Below are 18712 nucleotides of genomic sequence, written 5' to 3'. Positions count from 1 at the left end.
CGGAGATACTTTGAAAACATAAAGAGAGACAGGCTCTGGGTCTTCACAATCGGAACAAGGCTCTTTCCGTCACTGCTTTTATGTCTTGACTCAAATGTCTGCGCAGCGAGGCCTTCCTTAGCTGCCCCACTTAAAACTCCCACGACCCTTCCCGTCTCCATATCAACAAAGTGTATATTCCTTAATTCTCTTGCCCCGCGCCTGCCTCTCCCACTAGAACGTGAGCGCCACAGCGGGTGAGATTTTTGTTCGGTTCCGTAGCACCTGAGCCTGGGGCAGGTCAATAGATATCTACCAATCCAACTAATAGACCTAGGTAGGTTCTGCAGAAAAGGCAGCCACGGTCGGTGCCCGTTCGGCAAAGCCGGACGGGTACCGCCATCCTCCGACCAGGGATGAAAGCGGTTCCTAGGTCCGCCCTTGGCCCAGGGGTCGGCTCTGCTCGTCCCCAGCCCAGCCTGTCCGCCTCCTGCCTTCACGCACGACTTTGTGGCCTCACGAGTCTCAGGGTCCCTCGACCACGCCTTCTCCTCAGACCTCGCGGCCACCCAACCCCTCTAACTCCCTCAACCACCTGCGCCTCCACAACCGCCGCAGTGCCACCCGCTCTGCGCATGCCCGGCAGCGTGGAGACGCGCGGCGTGCGGAGGACGAAGACCCCCGCGCGCAGGCGCAGGACCGTCCCGCACAGCGTGGGGAGGTGCGTCGGGCGCGCTAGGTCTCCCTGGCCCCACCCACCTTCCCCAACCACCTCCTGGGCGGGCGCGCACGCGCGCTAGGAACGGAAGGGCGGGCGGGCACGCGCAAGAGGCCGGGCCGGCGACGGAAGCGGGAGAAGCTGTCTGTAGTGGGGGGAGGGGAGGTGACGAGTGCGCGCGCAGCGGGGGCGCGGGCGGCGTGTGGGGGGGCGGCTGAGGCGGGCGCGCGCGCGAGGCTTACCCTCGCTCGGCGGCAGCGGCGGCGCCTTCTTTGTTTCGTGAGGAGAGACGAGACGCTCATTCTGCCCCCGGCCCCGCGCGGAGGGGTGGGGGCGGCGCCGGGAAGGCGACGGCGCCGTCGACTCCCGGTAAGGAACGCGGGTCTCGGGGTGAGCGCGGCGCGGGACTTGGGAGGACGGTTTGAATGGAGCCAGGGCGCTGAGGGTGGAGGGGGCCGCTGGCTCCCGGATTGGGGCCGGGGTACGGCGGCGCCCGAGGGTCAAGAAGCCTGGCCGGCACCGCGCGCGCGGGGAAAGGCCACAGTGCAGCGAGGCCGCGGCGGCTACAGTATCCGCGGGCCGGTGGGGTGGGGGCCCGGGCCAAGTGGAGGCCGCGCGCCCTCCGCGCGCGTTCTCGCCGGGGTCGCAGGACAAAGCTCGCACGCAGCCCCGTCGGCGGGCCAGGGGCCCGGCCCCCATCGGGGCTCCAACAATAGCCAGGCGTCCTGGCTTTTCTGGCTACGTGTAACGGGTCCGACTCGAATGTTGCTTTTTGGCGAGGCTGCGGTCGGAGCTCAGTAGGAAAAACCCCAGGTGTGTCCAGCGTCGCCTGGACACGAGCATTAGCAGCTCCCTTGGGTTAGCCGACCTAAAATTTTATTTTAAAAAATCACGTCATTTTAGATTTTCAAGGAGAGGTAAATAACTCTCCTAATCCTTCGCAAGTAGTGACTTCAGAATGTTTGCTCTGAAGCGGGGGTCGGCAGCAAGTGGGGAAGGACCGGGGAAACTGTTTGCCGTTGAAAGCATTGTTTTAGTTTTGCATCCTCTTCCCTTCCAATCAATTGATTTTCCAGATTAAGGCTTTTATTTAAAACGTGGATCTGTCAGGAGAGGGTGTTTTGTGCCGGTCTTGAAGACACTAGTCTTGATTTCTCCCCCGCCCAGTGAATCCTTGGGGAAAGTAGGGAATAAGCGTGAGCCACTTACGAGGAATTTGAAACAAGTTTTCACTTTTAATTGACAGACCGGATTCGAGTTTGATTTCTGGCGTTGCTGGTCACTTAGCTGTGTGACGTGAGGCAAATAGCTTAATCTCTCTGAACCTTTTAGTGTCCTCGTATGTGAAATGGGAATAATGCCACAAATGGAGTTGGTGAAGGCCTGTAAAATGGTTCTTGGCTAGAGGGAAACACTATTATTGTTGCTTAGTACAATCTCTTCCTTTATTGTTCAATATTTGTTGAGTCCCTACTGGGTGTTCGATGGTTGGAGGTTGGATGCCCTGAGGAGCCTCTCCAGTCCTGTAGGGGAACAGGTGGTAAATGTGGTAACAACTCCCCTTGGCCTATCGTGTGAGGAACACAGTGGATGGATGCGCAGGGGAGTGAGTGATGGGAACCGGAGATCAGGGAGGCTGCGTGGAAGAGGGAGCCTTTACTCAGGATCAGGGAGGACGTCCAGGCTGTATTTGACCACCCGGGACCAGTCGTCGCTCCCCTCTGCTACACTCGTGCATCACCCTGAACCTTTCTTGTGTAGCAGTTACCCCAGTTTGTAATTATACATCTGTTCTTCTCCAAGGGCCATCAGAGCCTTCAGCTGTGTCTATCTGATCTCCTGCAGTGTACCCCAGGCCCAGCACGTAGTAGGCCCTCAGTGAACCTTTGTGGATGAATGAGGAGGGTATGCGGGAGGATTGAGTGAACATGTGTGTTAAGTGCTTGGAAAACGACTGAAGGGGGGTTGTAGGCAATAAATGTTTGTTGCTGTTGCTGGTTTGTTTTTGTTTTTGTTTTTAAACTTTCCAGGCCATTGTTTTCCAAACCTCATTACCCCAACGAGGGTGTGTGGGGGGCGGTGGTTAAGATGAGGTGGTGGTATGGAGTGCTAGTTCTGGAATTATAACCACTTGGATTCACAGCCAGCTCTAAATCCTAGTTTGACCTCAAGCAAGACACTTACCAGTAGGTCCCCCCACTTGTGAAACAGGTATGACAGCGGTACCACCTCAGAGAATTGTTGTGAGGGTTGAAAAGGTAGTATGGGAAGTGGCTTAACACACTGCAGAGCCTGGCATGTAATGAGCCCTCAATTTATTGGAGTTAATATTGTTTGTATATGTATGTATTTGTAAATTAACTGTTTAAAAAACTGAAAACATAAGTTAGAGTCGTTCTGTATCCCAGAAATCCCAGGTTTGATGTGCCGCTTATATCTATTTTTATAATTTTCTTTAAAATCGATGCCTACACAATTATGAAAATAAAAAACATTCTTCCGCATGCCACTTAAAATCATTTTGTGTCCAGCACTTCAGATGTTGATCTTGCAGGTTTTTGAGCTTGGGGTGGTGGTGGAGTGACCTCATCAGAGCTTCTTCTGTATAGGGCAGTGAGTGCAATGGTCTCCAAACTTCCTGTCAGTGAAAAGCACTCCAACATAAACACGTATTTATTTATATACCTTTGCTACTCCTTGTGGACCCTCAAAACATTGGGAGGTAATCCTAGACCAGCTTCAGGTCCTAGCTGTTTATCACATGTGGGAAAGTGGGAAGGATTAGTTGTGTTAGGTGAATATCCCATGAGAATGTTCTGCAGGTGAAGAAACTGAGGTCCAGGGATATTTCACCAGTTCTCCGGTCGAACATCTAAGTCTGACTCCTGGCTTGGCCACTTTCCCTCTTGGTGCCTCAAGGCAATGGGGGTGACAGTGCCTGGCACCTTGTAAGTCCTCAGACATGACAGCAGATTTTGGCCTGGGCTATCAGAGGAGCTCCCATGGCACAGAGAGCGTTCACATTCACCAGAGACAGAGCACAACATGAATGGCACCCCCTGCAGTTGTGCAAGAAGTAGCCCAGCCACGCATTCCCCGTTCTTAAAGCGAACAAGCGTGCATTGAGTGCCTGCCACGAGCCGGGCACAGCTGGGGGCTAGGGGCTCAGCCGGGAACAGGCAGACAAGGACCTTGTTCTCCGCTCCTACCTGTCTCCTTATTTGCAAAGGGGGACAGTAATAGTACCGAACTTGTAGGATTACTGCAAGGACTAAACAACAACAAAGTGACAGATGACGAATGTTAAGTTCTTAGGACAATGCCTGACACACAAGACTAAACAGTTTGTAGCCATTGTCATATATTATGATCTCTACAACAACCTAGCGGGTTGAGATACAGAACAGATTTTTGCCCCATTTTAATAGTTCTCCATGTTTTCAAAGTGGTAGCAAAGGAATCAGCTCCTTCACTTTGTCCTTAAAATTTTTTTAATTGTGTGCTTAAAAAAAAAATTATGTGCTTTGCAGTTTCACCATACAGCATTGGAAAGAGGGAAGTGTGTCTAGTGGCATGGGTTTTAAAAAATATCAAGTGTTTGTTTTGCATTTCATGTATCTCCTCATAACTTGTAACGTTGATTGGAACACTGAAGAGAGAAGTTTTTTAAAAATTAAAATCAAAAGAATACGCAAAACCTACTATAAAAGGGAAGTAACAGTGGTGGGAATACTGGAGGGAGATGTTCGAGGGTGAATATATCAGAACTGAGCTGCTGTTGCTGTCACCTTCCAGACGTCATCCCTAAGAAGTATTAAGCTCATTGATATGATCGGTGATATCTTGGAGTTTTCTGTTAGCTGCATGCAAATTTTTCAGGATATGGATTTGATGGGCATGAGAAGTTTGGCCTCTACTCATCTTCCTGTGTGGGAAAGGACCTTGCAGGAGGCACCAGGTGTAGCTGTGTCCCTTGGGAGATCATATTTCACAGGGCAGAGGGAAGGAAAGGGATGCATCCAGTTCCCTCAGGGAAGGGGCTTTCTTTAGAAAACTGGTAGCTGGCCCCTTCCTAGAATCCCATACTGGTTTCCAGGGCTTCGTTTTGGGATTCTGTTACTTTGCTAAAGGGCCATGTCTTCATTTTTGTGTGTGGACACTTATAACTGGGAACAGTCTGAGTTTCGCTCGGTGTGAAGTTTACCACCCACGGGAGTGTGATAAAGAGAATGGGCTTTCCCAACGACCTATACTGTATAGCACAGAGGACCGTACTCAGTATTTTGTAATAACGTACAAGGGAAAAGAATCTGAAAAAGAATATGTACACATATTAATGTGTACATGACATTATAAATCAACTATACTTCAATAAAATTTTTTTAAAAAGATGATGGGCTTTAAAATGGCTCCTTAGGGTGGTTTAAGTTCTCCTTTCACTGGCAGGTTGCGCCCTGCTGGTTCAGGAAGCAGGTGGCCCAGTGGCAGTTGCTGCCTCACCTGTTACAGTGAGGGACTTGAGGGGGCAGGGTTTGATGTGTACCACCCCACCTTGCCCCGAAAGTCCCAGTAAAGTGGCACAGTGGGTGTGTCCTTGTCCTGATGGTGACGCTGAAGCACAGGGGGCTCCTCGATGTGCCCTGGGAGCTGCTTCTGGCCCTGATGACTGCAGAGCACACATCCGACCACAGCCTGGACCGCTAGCGCGCTGAGCGCCCTCGTCTGACTCCTCAGAGCACCCCCTGGAGGCTCCTTCCTTTGGAGTGCTTCTCTCTGCTGCTCTTTGGGCTCTTCCAGACTCTCCTCCTCCTCCACCTTCTGATCCTCCGCCTGAATCAGCTACTCAGGCATTAGAGAAGGACAGGCTTGAGGTAGGCAGGACTCTATTCCTACGCGATTTGGGGCAAACAGTGTAACCTCTCTGAGTGTAAAACCCCCTGTTTCTCCCATAGTCCCCAGTTAGCACCTCAGTCGCCAGTAGTGAACCAAGGGGATGCAAGTTGGGGCTGAAATCAGCCTGGCTGGGCTTTGCTAAACTAAGCCTGGTTCCAGGGCTGGTCACCCCCAAGGAAGGGACACCCTTTATATTTCAAATGGCATGTGCTAGCTGAGGCCCTGCTGGTCACCTTGGTCATCCCTGTCTCCTCTCATTCTCTCACATCCATTCCATCTGCCTGTACAGAAAAGTCTTCTAAAACCATCATCAGACCATGTCACTGCCTTACCCAGAACATTCTATTAGTTTCCCATTGCACCTAAGGGTAGATTCCATCTTCCTTACCACTGCCCTCGAGACCTGTGATCTGCCCTCTTTGCCCATCTCTGACCTCATCTGCTGCCACACCCTTCTCGCCTGCTCTCCTCCTTCAGGGTCCCACCCCAGGGCCTTTGCACTTGCTGGTCCCTCTGCCTGTCCATAGCCACTGGCTCCCATTTCACTTCAGGTCTCTGCTCAGATGTGTCCCCATCACTGCCCACCATGATTGGAAATGCACCTCCATCAGCTTGACTGTTAACCCCGCTACTTTATTCATAGTGCTTCCACCCACTACATGACACTGTGTCCTATTTGTGTGCTTGTTTCTGTCACTCAGTTGTCCGTCCCACCAGGCAGGGACTTTGTTCTCTGCTGCATGGCCAGTGCCTAGAACCCTGTTTAGCGCAGAGTTTGTTCTCCCTAAGTATCTGGGGGTGGCTCTGGGTCTGTCACGAGTGACACTCGGCGGTTATAGGTGCCACGCCTCCCCACCTATACTTGGCCACACTTGCACTTTGTGCATCCCTATCATGGGGGACTTCCCTCCTGCTGCCCTCTCCACAGGTCACGCATCGTGCTCAGTGTTGAGTACAGAGCAAGCCCCACCGCAGGCCCAGTGGTGGGTCATGATGTCCATCCAGTGGGGCTTGGTCAGGCTTAACAGAGAAAAGGAGGAGAGTCTACCCAAGTTTCACGGGGGGGCAGGGTCAGGACAGAACTGTACAACTTGTCTTGGTGACTTGATGGGTGTTTGTGCTGGGTCACATTGGAGGCTGGGTCATGGTAAAAAGAGTTTGGAAAACACCTGTGTAGATAGGCTAGTGTTTGTGTTCTTGAAGTGTAGACGGTTTATCTCCCTGCTGGATTAGAGCTTGAACTCCCCGCGGGCAGAGCGCTGGTCTGGTTGTATTCATGTCTCCTGCCATGTTATAGATGGGGAGGTACTCTTGTTCAGATGAATGAAAAACTTAAAAAGGGCAGGGGGGAGGATTCCAGTGAATAAAATGATATATAATTCCCAGTGCTAAAAATAGTACTTGGTAGCAATTTGGCATGTCTACCTCTGAGGAAGAACTGAGAAGACATTGTAATTTATCATGGCGACATGGTTTTTTAGTTTCTCAAATGCGTTCCCTTTTAAATGTAGGGCAAGGTTTTGCTACTTAATTATATTGCCAGGAAAATGCCACAGAACAGCCAGCTTCCCAGAGTCTCAGGAATAAGCCGTTTCCATGCGGTCCTTAAAAACCACAGGTGCCCTGCCCTGCACATCCTTGCAGGTTCGAGGACTAGTGCACCCCACACAGTCAGGTCAGGTGTGGAGGGTTTACTTAGTCGTGGAGTGTGGCGGGGGTGGGGATAGGGGAGGTGGAAATCTCATTTTGTAGTTTAAATGTGACGGATGGGGCCGGCTCTGCTGAAGCCATCCGTCGCGGCCACCTTGCACCGTCTGAGCGCCGGGTCATGACTTGACCGCGGTGTGGCTGCTGCTGAAATGTGTCTTCGAACAAATTTCTCCATGCCCCAAAAAACAAAATAGCAGCCATCCTGGGACCAAACTTAAATATAAAGCTGGTTTTTAGGCAAGATGGAAAAAAAAAAAAAAAGCCAACCCATAATCTCAGCAAGCAGATTTCAGAGGGTCCCGATCGCCTGTTGGCAGCCTGTCTTGCCACTGTGGCCGGCCACCACGGTCCTTTTTTATTCCTAAGAGAAACGTGGTACGAAAGAAGAAACTAGACCTCTGATCCTCAAGCAGGTCTGGTTCCGCATTTGAATGTCAGCATGGTGATTTTGGTGAAGTTGAAAGTAGGTGGAAAATAACACAGTCCCCAGATCCTTTCATCTTCCTCCTTTATTTCCACAAAGGCACTTCCTGGGGCATCTTTTCTGGGTGTTTATTTCCCAGGTGCTTTTTTTTTCCCCCAGGTATTTGATCCAGGACTTTTTTTTTTCTTTTTTCTTAAAAAGTGTTTTTTTAAAAATCTGTTTACAAAAGTAACAGTTAAACACACAAAGAAAAACTCCAGAAATCTGTGATGTGGAAAGTGTAAGTTCCCCAACAGATGCCTTCAGAGAGAGTCGCTGGCAGTTTGGTACATGTTTTCTGGCTTCTGTGCTCAGATTAACGTGCAGAAATTGTTCTTCTTAGCAAAGTGGGGTTCGGGCCAAGCACCCCTAACTTTGACGATGCCTTGTTCCCCTGCTTCATTTTGGACCATCCTCTGTGTCCACGTGTACCGTGTCTCACATTCTTTTTTTTTTTTTTTTTTTTTTATTGCGGTACACGGGCCTCTCACTGTTGTGGCTTCTCCTGTTGCGGAGCACAGGCTCAGCGGCCATGGCTCACGGGCCCAGCCGCTCTACGGCATGTGGGATCTTCCTGGACCGGTGCACGAACCCGTGTCCCCTGCATCAGCAGGCAGACTCTCGACCACTGTGCCGCCAGGGAAGCCCCCCACATTCATTTTTAATGGTGCTTTGACTTGTACAGCATGGATTGCAGGCAGTTTTGGTTGTTCGGCAGTTGGGGAGCTTCTCAGAGGAATTGAGGTGAAATGGCTGAGTCCCTTCCAGACCCTTTGGCCCCAGGAACCTGGGAGTCTGTATTCATCTCACAGCCTCCTGAACTGTCTTTAGTTTTCAGCTTTTTGGTTCTGGCCCTGGAGTATATTTACTTTCTGTCACATGCCTTCAGGCTACCTGCCCAGAATCCCAGGTTCTGTTCCCCCCTCATGGAGCCCCCAAATACACGTGCCCCTCGGGCCACACACATCTCGATGAGGCTCCCAGACACACACGTGCTAGTGGCTTTGCCATTTTGGCCCCTGCATCCCCTTGTCCTTCGCTTTTCTCACCTGCTTAGATTTGGGTTGTCTGTCCGGTTTGAGATGGATTTCTGTGTTGTGCAAAGTTGCCCCACCTCTTCCAGCCCAGACACCAAGTGAGTTGTCACAGAGGGACTTGTTGTGGGAGTCCAGGTAGCACCAGAAAGCCACCTAAAACCCCCTGAGGCAGCCTTGAGGGTGACCTAGGGGACCCAAGGGCTTTGCTGAAAATGCCAGATCTTTAGTTTCCTGTATGAGGAGGGCAGCGGTGTTTGGTGATGAGGGAAGAAGGGGTTTGGGGAGAGGGGTGTTCCTTACCCTGAGATCTTACCTCTCTTCTGAAATTCCTGGCTGAACTTGTCTGGCTCCTGAGTAGGAGCACATTGGTATCCCATCCCACACCCTCTCTGGCTCTCAGCAGGGCCAGGCCCAGCCCCGCACCTCAGGAAGGGCTAAGAACAACTCCTTTGTGCGGTGGGAGCTAAAAAGTCAAGGGAGAGTTTGTAGCCCAAATCCTATCCATTGGTTGTCAGGCTGGACTGCGGTCACTTTTGACAGCTGGTCCTCGTTTGCACCAAGGCTGTGCTGGCATTCAGGCAGCTGCTGCTCCTCCAGGTGCAACCTCTGCTTCTCAAGGAGGGAAGTGAGCCTGTTGTCCTGAGTGCCATGCATCCGGAGCGCTAATGGCTGATTTCACCAGCAGCGTGGTAGCACTTGCTGCTGGTGTGTGCCTGGCATGCCTGGCAGAGGGGAAACAGGCTCAGGGAGTCCGGCGTTATGCCATTGGCAGGTGGCAGAGTCCACGCTCAGAGTCTGAGCTCTACTATGGCCTTGGGCTTGTGATGCCAGCTCTTCCATTGACCCACTGGGTGGCCTGTGAGCCTCAGGGACCCCTCTGTCTGGTAGTCCTTCGTCGTAGGGTGGTGGTGCAGGCTCAGTGAGGAAATAAATTCCTGTCCTTATTACCAAATGGGACCACTCCTTTCCCTCCCCTCTCTGACTGGATCTTACCTCCCTGCACTTTTCTTTGTGACTGATTAATCCTCAATAATTGTAAACCACTAGGAGGCGGGAACAAGTCACAATCCCCCTGGACTTTAAAATATTCCTTCCCTTTCGCTATCTCCATGATCTTGAGGTAGTAAAGTGTCACAGTACTTCTGACTCCAAACGTGGGTTTTCCACACCAACCAATTCTCCAAGTTCCTGTGGGCACCAACAGGGTGTCCTACGGTTCAATTCAATTCTAACACTAACTACCCAGAGTTGGTGCAGACCTCACAGGTTAAGGGCTCAGTCCCACAAGACTGCCCCCCACTTCAGGTGCCAGTCGCAAGTAGTGGGTCCCAAGGTTATCCACACTTCTGTCCAACTTGGTTACAAACGTGGATTCCCATGACCCCCTCATAAGGTTTGATAATTTGCTGTAACAACTCACGAAACTCAAGAAGACACTTATGGTTTACCAGTTTATAAAGGATACAGATGAACAGCCAGAAGAGACACATAGGGTGAGGTCTGGAAAGGTCCGGAGCACAGGAGCTTCTGTCCCCATGAAGTTGGGGTGCACAACCCTTTTGGCACGTGGATGTGTTCACCAACCCAGAAGCTCTCTGAACGCCACAGTTTAGGGGTTTTATGATGCTTCATCACGTAACAATGATCGATTAACTAAATCTCCAGTCCCTCTCCCCTCACCGGAGGATGGGGTGGGGTGGGGATGAAGGTTCTAAGCTTCTAGCCATGGTTTGATCTTTCTGACAACTAGCCCCCATCCTGAAGCCATCCAGGAGCCCACCTAGAGTAGCCTCATTAGAGCAAAAGACACTCCTATCACTGAGGAAATTCTAAGGGATTTTGGAGCTCTGTGTAAGATGCTCTTATCACCCCTATCACTTAGGAAATTACACAGGTTTTAGGAACTCTTTCAGGAACTGAAGGCAGAGACCAAATATATTATTTCTCATTGTCACAGGTAGACAAAGGTTTCTTAAACAGGACCCCAAAACTATTGACCATAAAAGAACAGACTTGATACATTGGACATCATTAAAATTAAGAACTTCTCATCGCTGGGAGACAGTAATAGCAACCACATATCCCCAGTAAAATGTTAGTGAAAGCTTAGAGCCTGTACAAAAGTGGATCTCTCGGTGGCCAGTGAGCATATGGAAAGGTGCAACACTATTAGTCACAAGGGAAATGCAAATTAAAACTGGAATAAGGTACGATTATACACTCACCGGAATGGTTACAAATTAAAAAGACTGACAGCACCAAGAGTTGATTTAGAGGAACTGGAACGAGCGTTCCAGCTATGCGTTTGTAATGCTGATTTGGAAAACTGACAGTATCTGCCAAGGTAAAGTTATGCCTCCCTCATGACCAGCAGTTCCCCTCCTGGACACACAAGGAAAATGAGCGCCCACATCCACCAAATGACATTGTTCACAGCAGCTTTATGTGTGCTAAAACCTGGGAGCACAACATCTGGGAACAGGAGAATTGACAATAGCATCCAACTGCATGGATGCCCCTCCCGGACCTAGCGATGAGCAGAAGTAAACTCTATGACCCTCTTTTCTTTCTTTTTCCTTTTTTTTTTGGCCATACTGCACGGCATGTGAGATCTTAGTTCTCTGACCAGGGATCAGACTCGCACCCCCTGCAAAGGAAGTGCAGAGTCCTAACCACTGGGTCACCAGGGAAGTCCCTGACCCTCTTTTCAGATTGAGTTCAGTAACAGGTGAAACTAACCAACAGTGAGAAAGTCAAAACAGGAGTTTCATCGGGAGGGTGTTTCTGAATGGGAAGGGGTCAAAGGACCCTTCTGGAATGTTGGAAGTGCTATGTCTGATCTAGGATTCATCCAGCCGTATACCTACAATCAGGGCACTTTAGGTATGCCAGAACTCAAGGTGCCCCTCCTCAGTACTACATCAAGGACCTGAGAGCAGGTCCCCAGTTCCATTTTTCTGTTCTCTCCATGCTATGCTGTCGGACTGCCCTCCTGTGTCCACAGGTGGCACCAGCACCAGCTCCTGGTGGGGCTTTTGATGGAACCCTACCTGCTTTGCCGCTCAGGATGGTTTTGCATCGTGTCTGCACTTTTTGGATCTCCTTTACTGCCGTTGCCACGTGTGTCTGAGCTTTCAAGTCCAGAAACAAGTTTGCTGACGGTGGCTCTGAACAGTTACCTGTTTCATTGCAACCTGACCCTTCAGAGGCGGCAGCTTCTGAAGGAAATGCGATTGAAAAAGGGTTTTGTGAAAGCCCATGCTTCTTGAAGGCGAAGGTTGCCATACTCAGGCATGAAAGTCTTTTTCGCTGCCCTCCTATGTCTTTGGTGAGCTGCTGTGTGTCGCCGATGACATTAGTGGTGCTGTGAGAGGAGGCAGTTAATTCCTAGAGGGACCTTGGGAAGAGCTGTCTTTCCAGAGGCACATCGGTTCGTCTGTCTTTAGATAGGAGGGTGGTGTGGATTTTATTTTGCCGTCAGTTTCTGTTGGCTTGACTCTGAGTGGAGACCTCCAGGTGAGAAAAAAACCATGAGCTGCCAGATGCCACAGGTTCTTTAAGGAGGTGCAGGACTGTTGTCCTTCTTCCTGCCTCAGCAGCGTTCTGTGGACCCGAAGAGAGGGCCTGTGGACACAAAGGGCCCAGAAGGGAGCCCCGAGGAGCCATCGTCCTTAGTCCAGCCATGGCCACATCCATATCACTCGGCTGCCTACCTGGGAAGTGTGACTGCTGGTGCATCCACCCTGTAGACAAACCCCTGGACCAGAGGTTTCCAACTCTAGAATCAGCATTTTAGCAAACGAGATACAGGGCACAGACCGCTGTCACATGGCAGGGCAAACAGCATCCTGTTTGTGCTACAGAATGTGTGAATATTCACATGGATCTGAATCAGATCAAATTTTTTTTTTTTAGTTGAGGTGTAGTTGATTAACTATATTAGTTTCAGGTGTACAATGTGATTCAAATGTTTTTGTACATTATATTCCATTTAAAGTTATCATAAAATATTAGCTGTATTCCCTATGCCGTACAATATATCCTTGTAGATTATTCATTTTATACATAGTAGTTTGTACCTCCTCATCCTCTACCGCCGTCTTGCCCCTCCCTCTCCTCTCTCCCCACTGGTCACCGTTAGTTCTCTATATCTGTGAGTCTGTTTCCGTTTTGTTATGTTCATTTGTTTTATTTTTAGATTCCATATATAAGTGACACAGAGTATTTGTCTTTCTCTGACATATTTGACTAAGCATAATACCTTCCAGGTCCATCCATGTTGCAAATGGCAAAATTTCATTTTTTTATTATGGCTGAGTAATATTCTATTGTGTATATATATATATTTATATATACATACACACCACATCTTTATCCATTCATCTGTGGCTGGATACTTAGGTTGCTTCCATATTTTGGCTACTGTAAATAATACTGCTATGAACATTTGGGTGCATGTGTCTTTTCTGCATATATTCTTGTCTCCTTTGTTGTAGATTAATTGACCATAAATGTGTGGATTTATTTCTGGACTCTCTATGCTGTTCCATTGATCTGTGTGTCTGTTTCTGTGCCAGTGCCGTACTCGTTTGATTACTCTGGCTTTGTAGTATAGTCTGTATAGTCAGGGAGCATGATACCTCCAGCCCTGTTCTTTTTCAAGATTGATTTGGTAATTCAGGATCTTTTGTGTTTCCCTACAAATTTTAGAATTATTTGTTCTAGTTCTGTAAAAAATGCCGTGGGTATTTTGATAGGGATTGCACTGAATCTGTAGATTGCCTTGGGTAATTTGGTCATTTTAACAACACTGATTCTTCCAATCCATGAACACGGTGTATCTTTCCATCTGTTTGTGTTTCTTCAGTTTCTTTCATCAGAGTTTTAGAATTTTCTGAGTACAGGTCTTTTTGAATCAGGTCAGCTTTTGCTTCCAAATGAATTTGTCTCGAATTTATTTTTTTTTAAGTTTGATTTTTTTTCCTTGAGTGTATTGGGTTTTGGATTTGTGCGGAAAGGATTATGAGCACATGTCAGTTCTCCAGCACTCCTGTTAGGTGTATTTAAGGTCCAGCACTGAGGCTCCTTGAGCTTTGGAGGATATCAGGGATGCCGGGAGGATGGCAGAGTGTTTTCTCGTACGGTCAGGCGTGTTCACAAGCAGGCAGGGGTGACAGCTGCTGGTCCTGGCTCTGCCAAGATTTCTGACCCTCTCTGTTCCAGTTATTTAGTCATGAAACTGGACTGAAGAAGTTAGGGCTTTTGATCTGTACCCCCACCTTTCAAATGAAGACTTTTTGTTTTTGAATCAAGAGAATTAAAAATGTTCCTGTACTGTTTCAAGATTTATCCTTAGAATCAGGAGAGCCCAGTAGAGCTTAGGGGCAAAGAGATTCATTCCCCAAACCAAAAAGTCCACAGAAACAAAAGCAGATTTATAGCATGCCAACAAGAGAGAGAGGGGCCTTTCATAATTAATAAGGACCTACTTTAGAGCACAGGGAACTCTACTCAGTACTCTGTAATGGCCTATATAGGAAAAAAAAAATCTAAAAACGAGTGGGTATATGTATATGTACAACTGATTCACTTTGCTGTACAGCAGCAAGTAACATGACATTGTAAATCATCTATACTCCAATTAAAAAAGGGGGGGCTTTAAAATAACTCAGGATGCATCAGGACCAGGGAACTTGGTGGAACTGCTAGAATTTGTGTCTTGAAGACTGTTAAATGATGAAAAGGGTCGTAGGTATGATTCTCTGAAGAGAAAGCTGGCCTAAGACTGGTAAATGATGAAAAGGGTCGTAGGTATGATTCTCTGAAGAGAAAGCTGGCCTAGAATGTGCTGAGTAATTCTGTAGAGTGAATGTCTGTGTGTGGAATAGCCTCGAAGGAGAAGCACTGGAGTGTGGCCGGGTCCCAGAGGGAGCACCAGTCAGCTCTCCATCCTGAGAGGGCTCCATCGTCACAGCTCTGGGGGTCTCTGAGGAGCTGCAGCCCCCTCTCCGCACACGTACCCCCTCACCCCACCCTGCTGGGAGGGGTAAGGAGGGCAGGGTTGCTTCTTGCTCTCTGCAGTGCCATCAAGCACTTAACCTCTGTGTCTGGTAGGACAGTGGGTCATTTTAAGTTTCTGTATTCTTTTTATGTTTTCCAGATTTCAGCACTGAGAATGTATTACTCCTTTATCAGGAAAGGGGTTGTTAAATTAAAGAGAATTTTACTTACAGTCATAACAGATTGAGGGTTCCCTGAAAACTGAACCCTTACTGTAGGGAGCATTTATACAATTTATCAGCTCACAGACCAAGCGTAGCAATCATAACTTACCAACATCATTGGATAGTTTTTTACCTGATTTTTGCATCTTGTGGAGGCTCGGGGTCATAGTTTCGGGCATCGATTTTTAGTTTACAGCACTTGAATATCACTTTTGAAGTATTTGAGATATTAGAGTGCCATTAGTTCTGTAATACTTCTCTTTTAAAGGAGCCTACTTTTAAAACTTAAATTCATGTATTTTAAAGGAAACTTGGTCTCACTGCCTTAAGTGGAAACCAGCATTCCTTGCTATGAATATTTGTTTTAGTTGAATTTATGAAGGTCCAGTCAGATGCTGTTGCCAGCAAAGGCTTTGAGCCTTAGTCACGTTCTTCTTTTTTCTTAAATAGGAAGATGAGCAAGTGTTGGAGTGATGTGAAGGGTGTGTCAGCACTGCCCTGAGATGTCCTCTCAGTTGTAATCAGAAAGATACCAGGGGAAGTGAGGCAGTATCACCTGGTGTCCCCACCTCCTGAGTCCCACCCCTTCCTCGGGGGACTTTGATCTGATTTTGGGTGCTTGATGTATCACCTCCTCCAAGAGGAATGGAGGAGAAAGGACTGGGAGACTGGGGGTGCCCGTCAAAGGCGCCAACTCCCTGTCAGATGGGTGCTCTGACATGACTGTGTGTGATGGTCCTTGACCTGCCCTGACCCGCCCAGCCGATGGCTGTGACCCCCACGCTGACTGGGACTTTCTTCCAGCAGGAGACCACTGTCCGCAGCTCCCGTGAAGATGTCCACTCCAGACCCACCCCTGGGCGGAACTCCTCGGCCAGGCCCTTCCCCGGGCCCGGGCCCCTCCCCTGGAGCCATGTTGGGCCCTAGCCCAGGTCCCTCACCCGGCTCAGCCCACAGCATGATGGGGCCCAGCCCAGGGCCTCCCTCAGCAGGACACCCCATCCCGACCCAGGGGCCTGGAGGGTACCCTCAGGACAACATGCACCAGATGCACAAGGTAGGGAGCCCTGGGCCCGCTGCCCCACCAGCTGAGCCCACAAGATCAGAGACGGGAGGGGGAGCAGCATATCCTGGCCTCCACTGCGGGCCGGCAGCCACCCCACCCTGTGTCTCTCACACCCGTTGTTTTACTAATGAATTAAGAATGTCCAAATCCCCAAAGATGGCTTACAGCCCACGGTTTCCTCCACTCGGGCTGCTCGGCTCACCCGGGTACCTCACGGAGCACAGCAGCAGGTGCCCTTTGTCCCCACTTGATCCTGTACTTGGATACCACTGTCTTAACCACTTAGCTGAGTTGATCAGGGATGCTTTTGCCAGTGAAATGAAAAAAACCTCTTTTAACACAAATGGTTGTCCTCTCTCTTTGCATTCCTGGGCGGTGGTTGAAGGAAATGAGGAAATACCCTCTTATGGATAGTATTTGCCCATTTTGCAGACGAGGAAGTAAGGTCTCAGAGAGATGGTCACTCAGTGAGTTAGTGGCAGAGCCATCTCACCCCTCCGGCCCTCCCAACCCCTCAGGCATGTGCCACATCGCTGATCTCCCACACAGTGCGGTGACCCCCTCCCCATCCCCCATATATTTCTGTCAACTTCGATACAGTATCTGTCTTGTCACTTCCCTCTTGGGAAGCTGTTGGTGATCTCCCCCCATCCGCCCACCCCTGCGCACACGCTGACTGAGGCCAGCTTCTCCTCTAGCACCATCTCCTTTTCCCTCTCTGACCATTTTGTTTCTTCCTCCTGGACACTTGACACGTTTGTCTGATGCCTGCCATGTGTCTGGCCTAGGAGCTGAGGTCCAGTGGTACCCTTCACCTGCCTGCACAGAGCTCCTGCTCTGGGGGAGGCGAGCCCATCAGTCACCTCCACCAGCCCAGGCAAGAGGGAGCAGAGGGTGGGCCCCACCCAGGGTTCTGCTCAGCGTCCCGAGGGCCCCCTGCTTCTTTTGCTGGTGAAGCTGGCCCTCGTTCTCCCAGCCCGGTGCCCTCTCGTCCTCCTCTCACGGCACACGCTGAGCTGTAGCTGACTTTGCTGGGCCAACTATTAGACCAGAGAGCTGGATGTTTGCATTAACTGGGCCTACAGAGGGCCTGGAAGGGTCTCGGAAAATGTCCCCTTTCCCAGCCATTCCGTAGGGGGAGTGCTCAGTGCTGAACATCAGGAGGGAAAATGTGTGTTTCTGTCCCACCAGGATCTGATCGAGCCTCCGCGGAGGGGCAGAACGATGCTGCAGACAGCCTCCCTCCCAGCTAGCAGGTGGGAGGCCAATCTCGGATCAGTGAGGACATTTGACATATGTTACCATACTTCATGGGCAGGAGTTACTGCCCGTCTCTCTGATTTACAGTCTCCCAGGCAAGAGGGTCCCCCATCCAAAGACTTGTGGTCACAAGGTTGTCTTGTGACGATAAACAGGGAGCTTGGTATCCCAGCTAAAACTGCTCCTGACCAGGATCTATGTGTGTCCTTTCCTTGTGAGATTTTGGCTGTCTGAAACTGTCTCCTCACCCTCTCCCTGATGTCCTAGTCCAGCTGTCCCCTTGCCTTTAGACCACCAATCTGCAGGTTTCCTGGGTGGCATTATTTCATGCATCTGCCTTGACACCTAAGTAGATGTCAGGACCATGTCTTGGACCTAAGCCACTTGGGCATGTTGGCGGTTCAGTAAATGCCGTGGCGACTTTGGATGGGCATTATTAGTGATATTGAACTCCTCTCATTCAGCGCCTTTCTGTGCAGTCTCTTCCCTTCCCCTCTTGCTGATCCTTCCTTGTTGTCCACTCTCGTAGCCAATGGAGTCCATGCACGAGAAGGGCATGTCGGACGACCCCCGCTACAACCAGATAAAGGGGATGGGGATGCGGTCCGGGGGCCACGCCGGGATGGGGCCCCCGCCAAGTCCCATGGACCAGCACTCCCAAGGTATGGTTTCCTTTCTTTTCTTTCTTCATGTTTGTTGCCCTCCGGAAGTCCCGAGGTTATTTTCCTAATCGGATCACCCATGCATGGATTCAGAGGACCTAGGACAGTTGAGCCTCGTGGGAGACCCTGCCACAAGGGGCTGTTTAGCTTGGGCTTGGCTGGGCATCTTGTCTTGGAGCAGCCCCAGGGGAGCGGATACTGGTGGGACAGAGCTGTGTTCAGCGCTGGGTGGTAGACAAGCCCTGGGCAGGATGGGCTCCTCGGGATAGCAGCTCTGGTGCCACCCAACGCAGACTGCTGGGATTTCCCTGACGGTCCAGTGGTTAGGACTTGGTGCTTCCGCTGCCGGGGCCCTGGGTTCGATCCCTGGTCGGGAAACTAAGATCCCGCAAGCTGTGTGGCACAGCCAAAAAAAGAAGAAATGCAGACTCCTGGGCTCTGCCCTGCTCCAGACCTGCTGAGTCAGAATCTCAGGAGGGGGGCGGGGCTCAGCTTTAAGAAGCCCTCCAGGTACTTTTCTGAACAGGGAAGTTTGAGAAGCGATGGGGTACATGGCTTCCTGTCACGGGGTGGGAAGCTCAGGGGCTCCGCAGGTAACGGAAGTGAGAGGAGTGGGCCTGGCCAAGCCGAGGGGCAGGGGGGCAGGCCCAGAGAAAGCCCGGATCTGTGTGACATCTCAGCTTTAATCGTTGGCAGGTTA

General features: G+C 50.1%; 1 protein-coding gene across 11 annotated transcripts in view; it reads left to right on the top strand.

Moving 5' to 3' along the window:
* Positions 1-777: 777 nt before the first annotated feature.
* The window catches only part of SMARCA4 (SWI/SNF related, matrix associated, actin dependent regulator of chromatin, subfamily a, member 4), an 89354-nt gene continuing 71419 nt past the window's right edge, over positions 778-18712 (top strand). For 5 of the 11 annotated variants that reach the window (XR_010840443.1, XM_059062090.2, XM_059062092.2 and 2 more), the window contains exons 1-3: positions 778-1066; positions 15829-16081; positions 17880-18012. Coding sequence is in view for 9 of the 11 variants with exons in the window: in XM_059062090.2 (XP_058918073.1) it covers positions 15860-16081; positions 17880-18012 (355 nt within the window). In the remaining 2 variants the exon portion in view is untranslated. The remainder of the gene's footprint in view (positions 1067-15828; positions 16082-17879; positions 18013-18712) is intronic. The other 6 variants (XR_010840444.1, XM_067032762.1, XM_067032760.1 and 3 more) reach the window with 2 other exon arrangements.

This window comes from Kogia breviceps, chromosome 4 (genome assembly GCF_026419965.1).
Source record: "Kogia breviceps isolate mKogBre1 chromosome 4, mKogBre1 haplotype 1, whole genome shotgun sequence".
NCBI lineage: Eukaryota > Metazoa > Chordata > Mammalia > Artiodactyla > Physeteridae > Kogia > Kogia breviceps.
The sequence above is the reverse complement of the archived record's forward strand: the minus strand, read 5'-3'. Positions and strand labels throughout refer to the sequence as shown.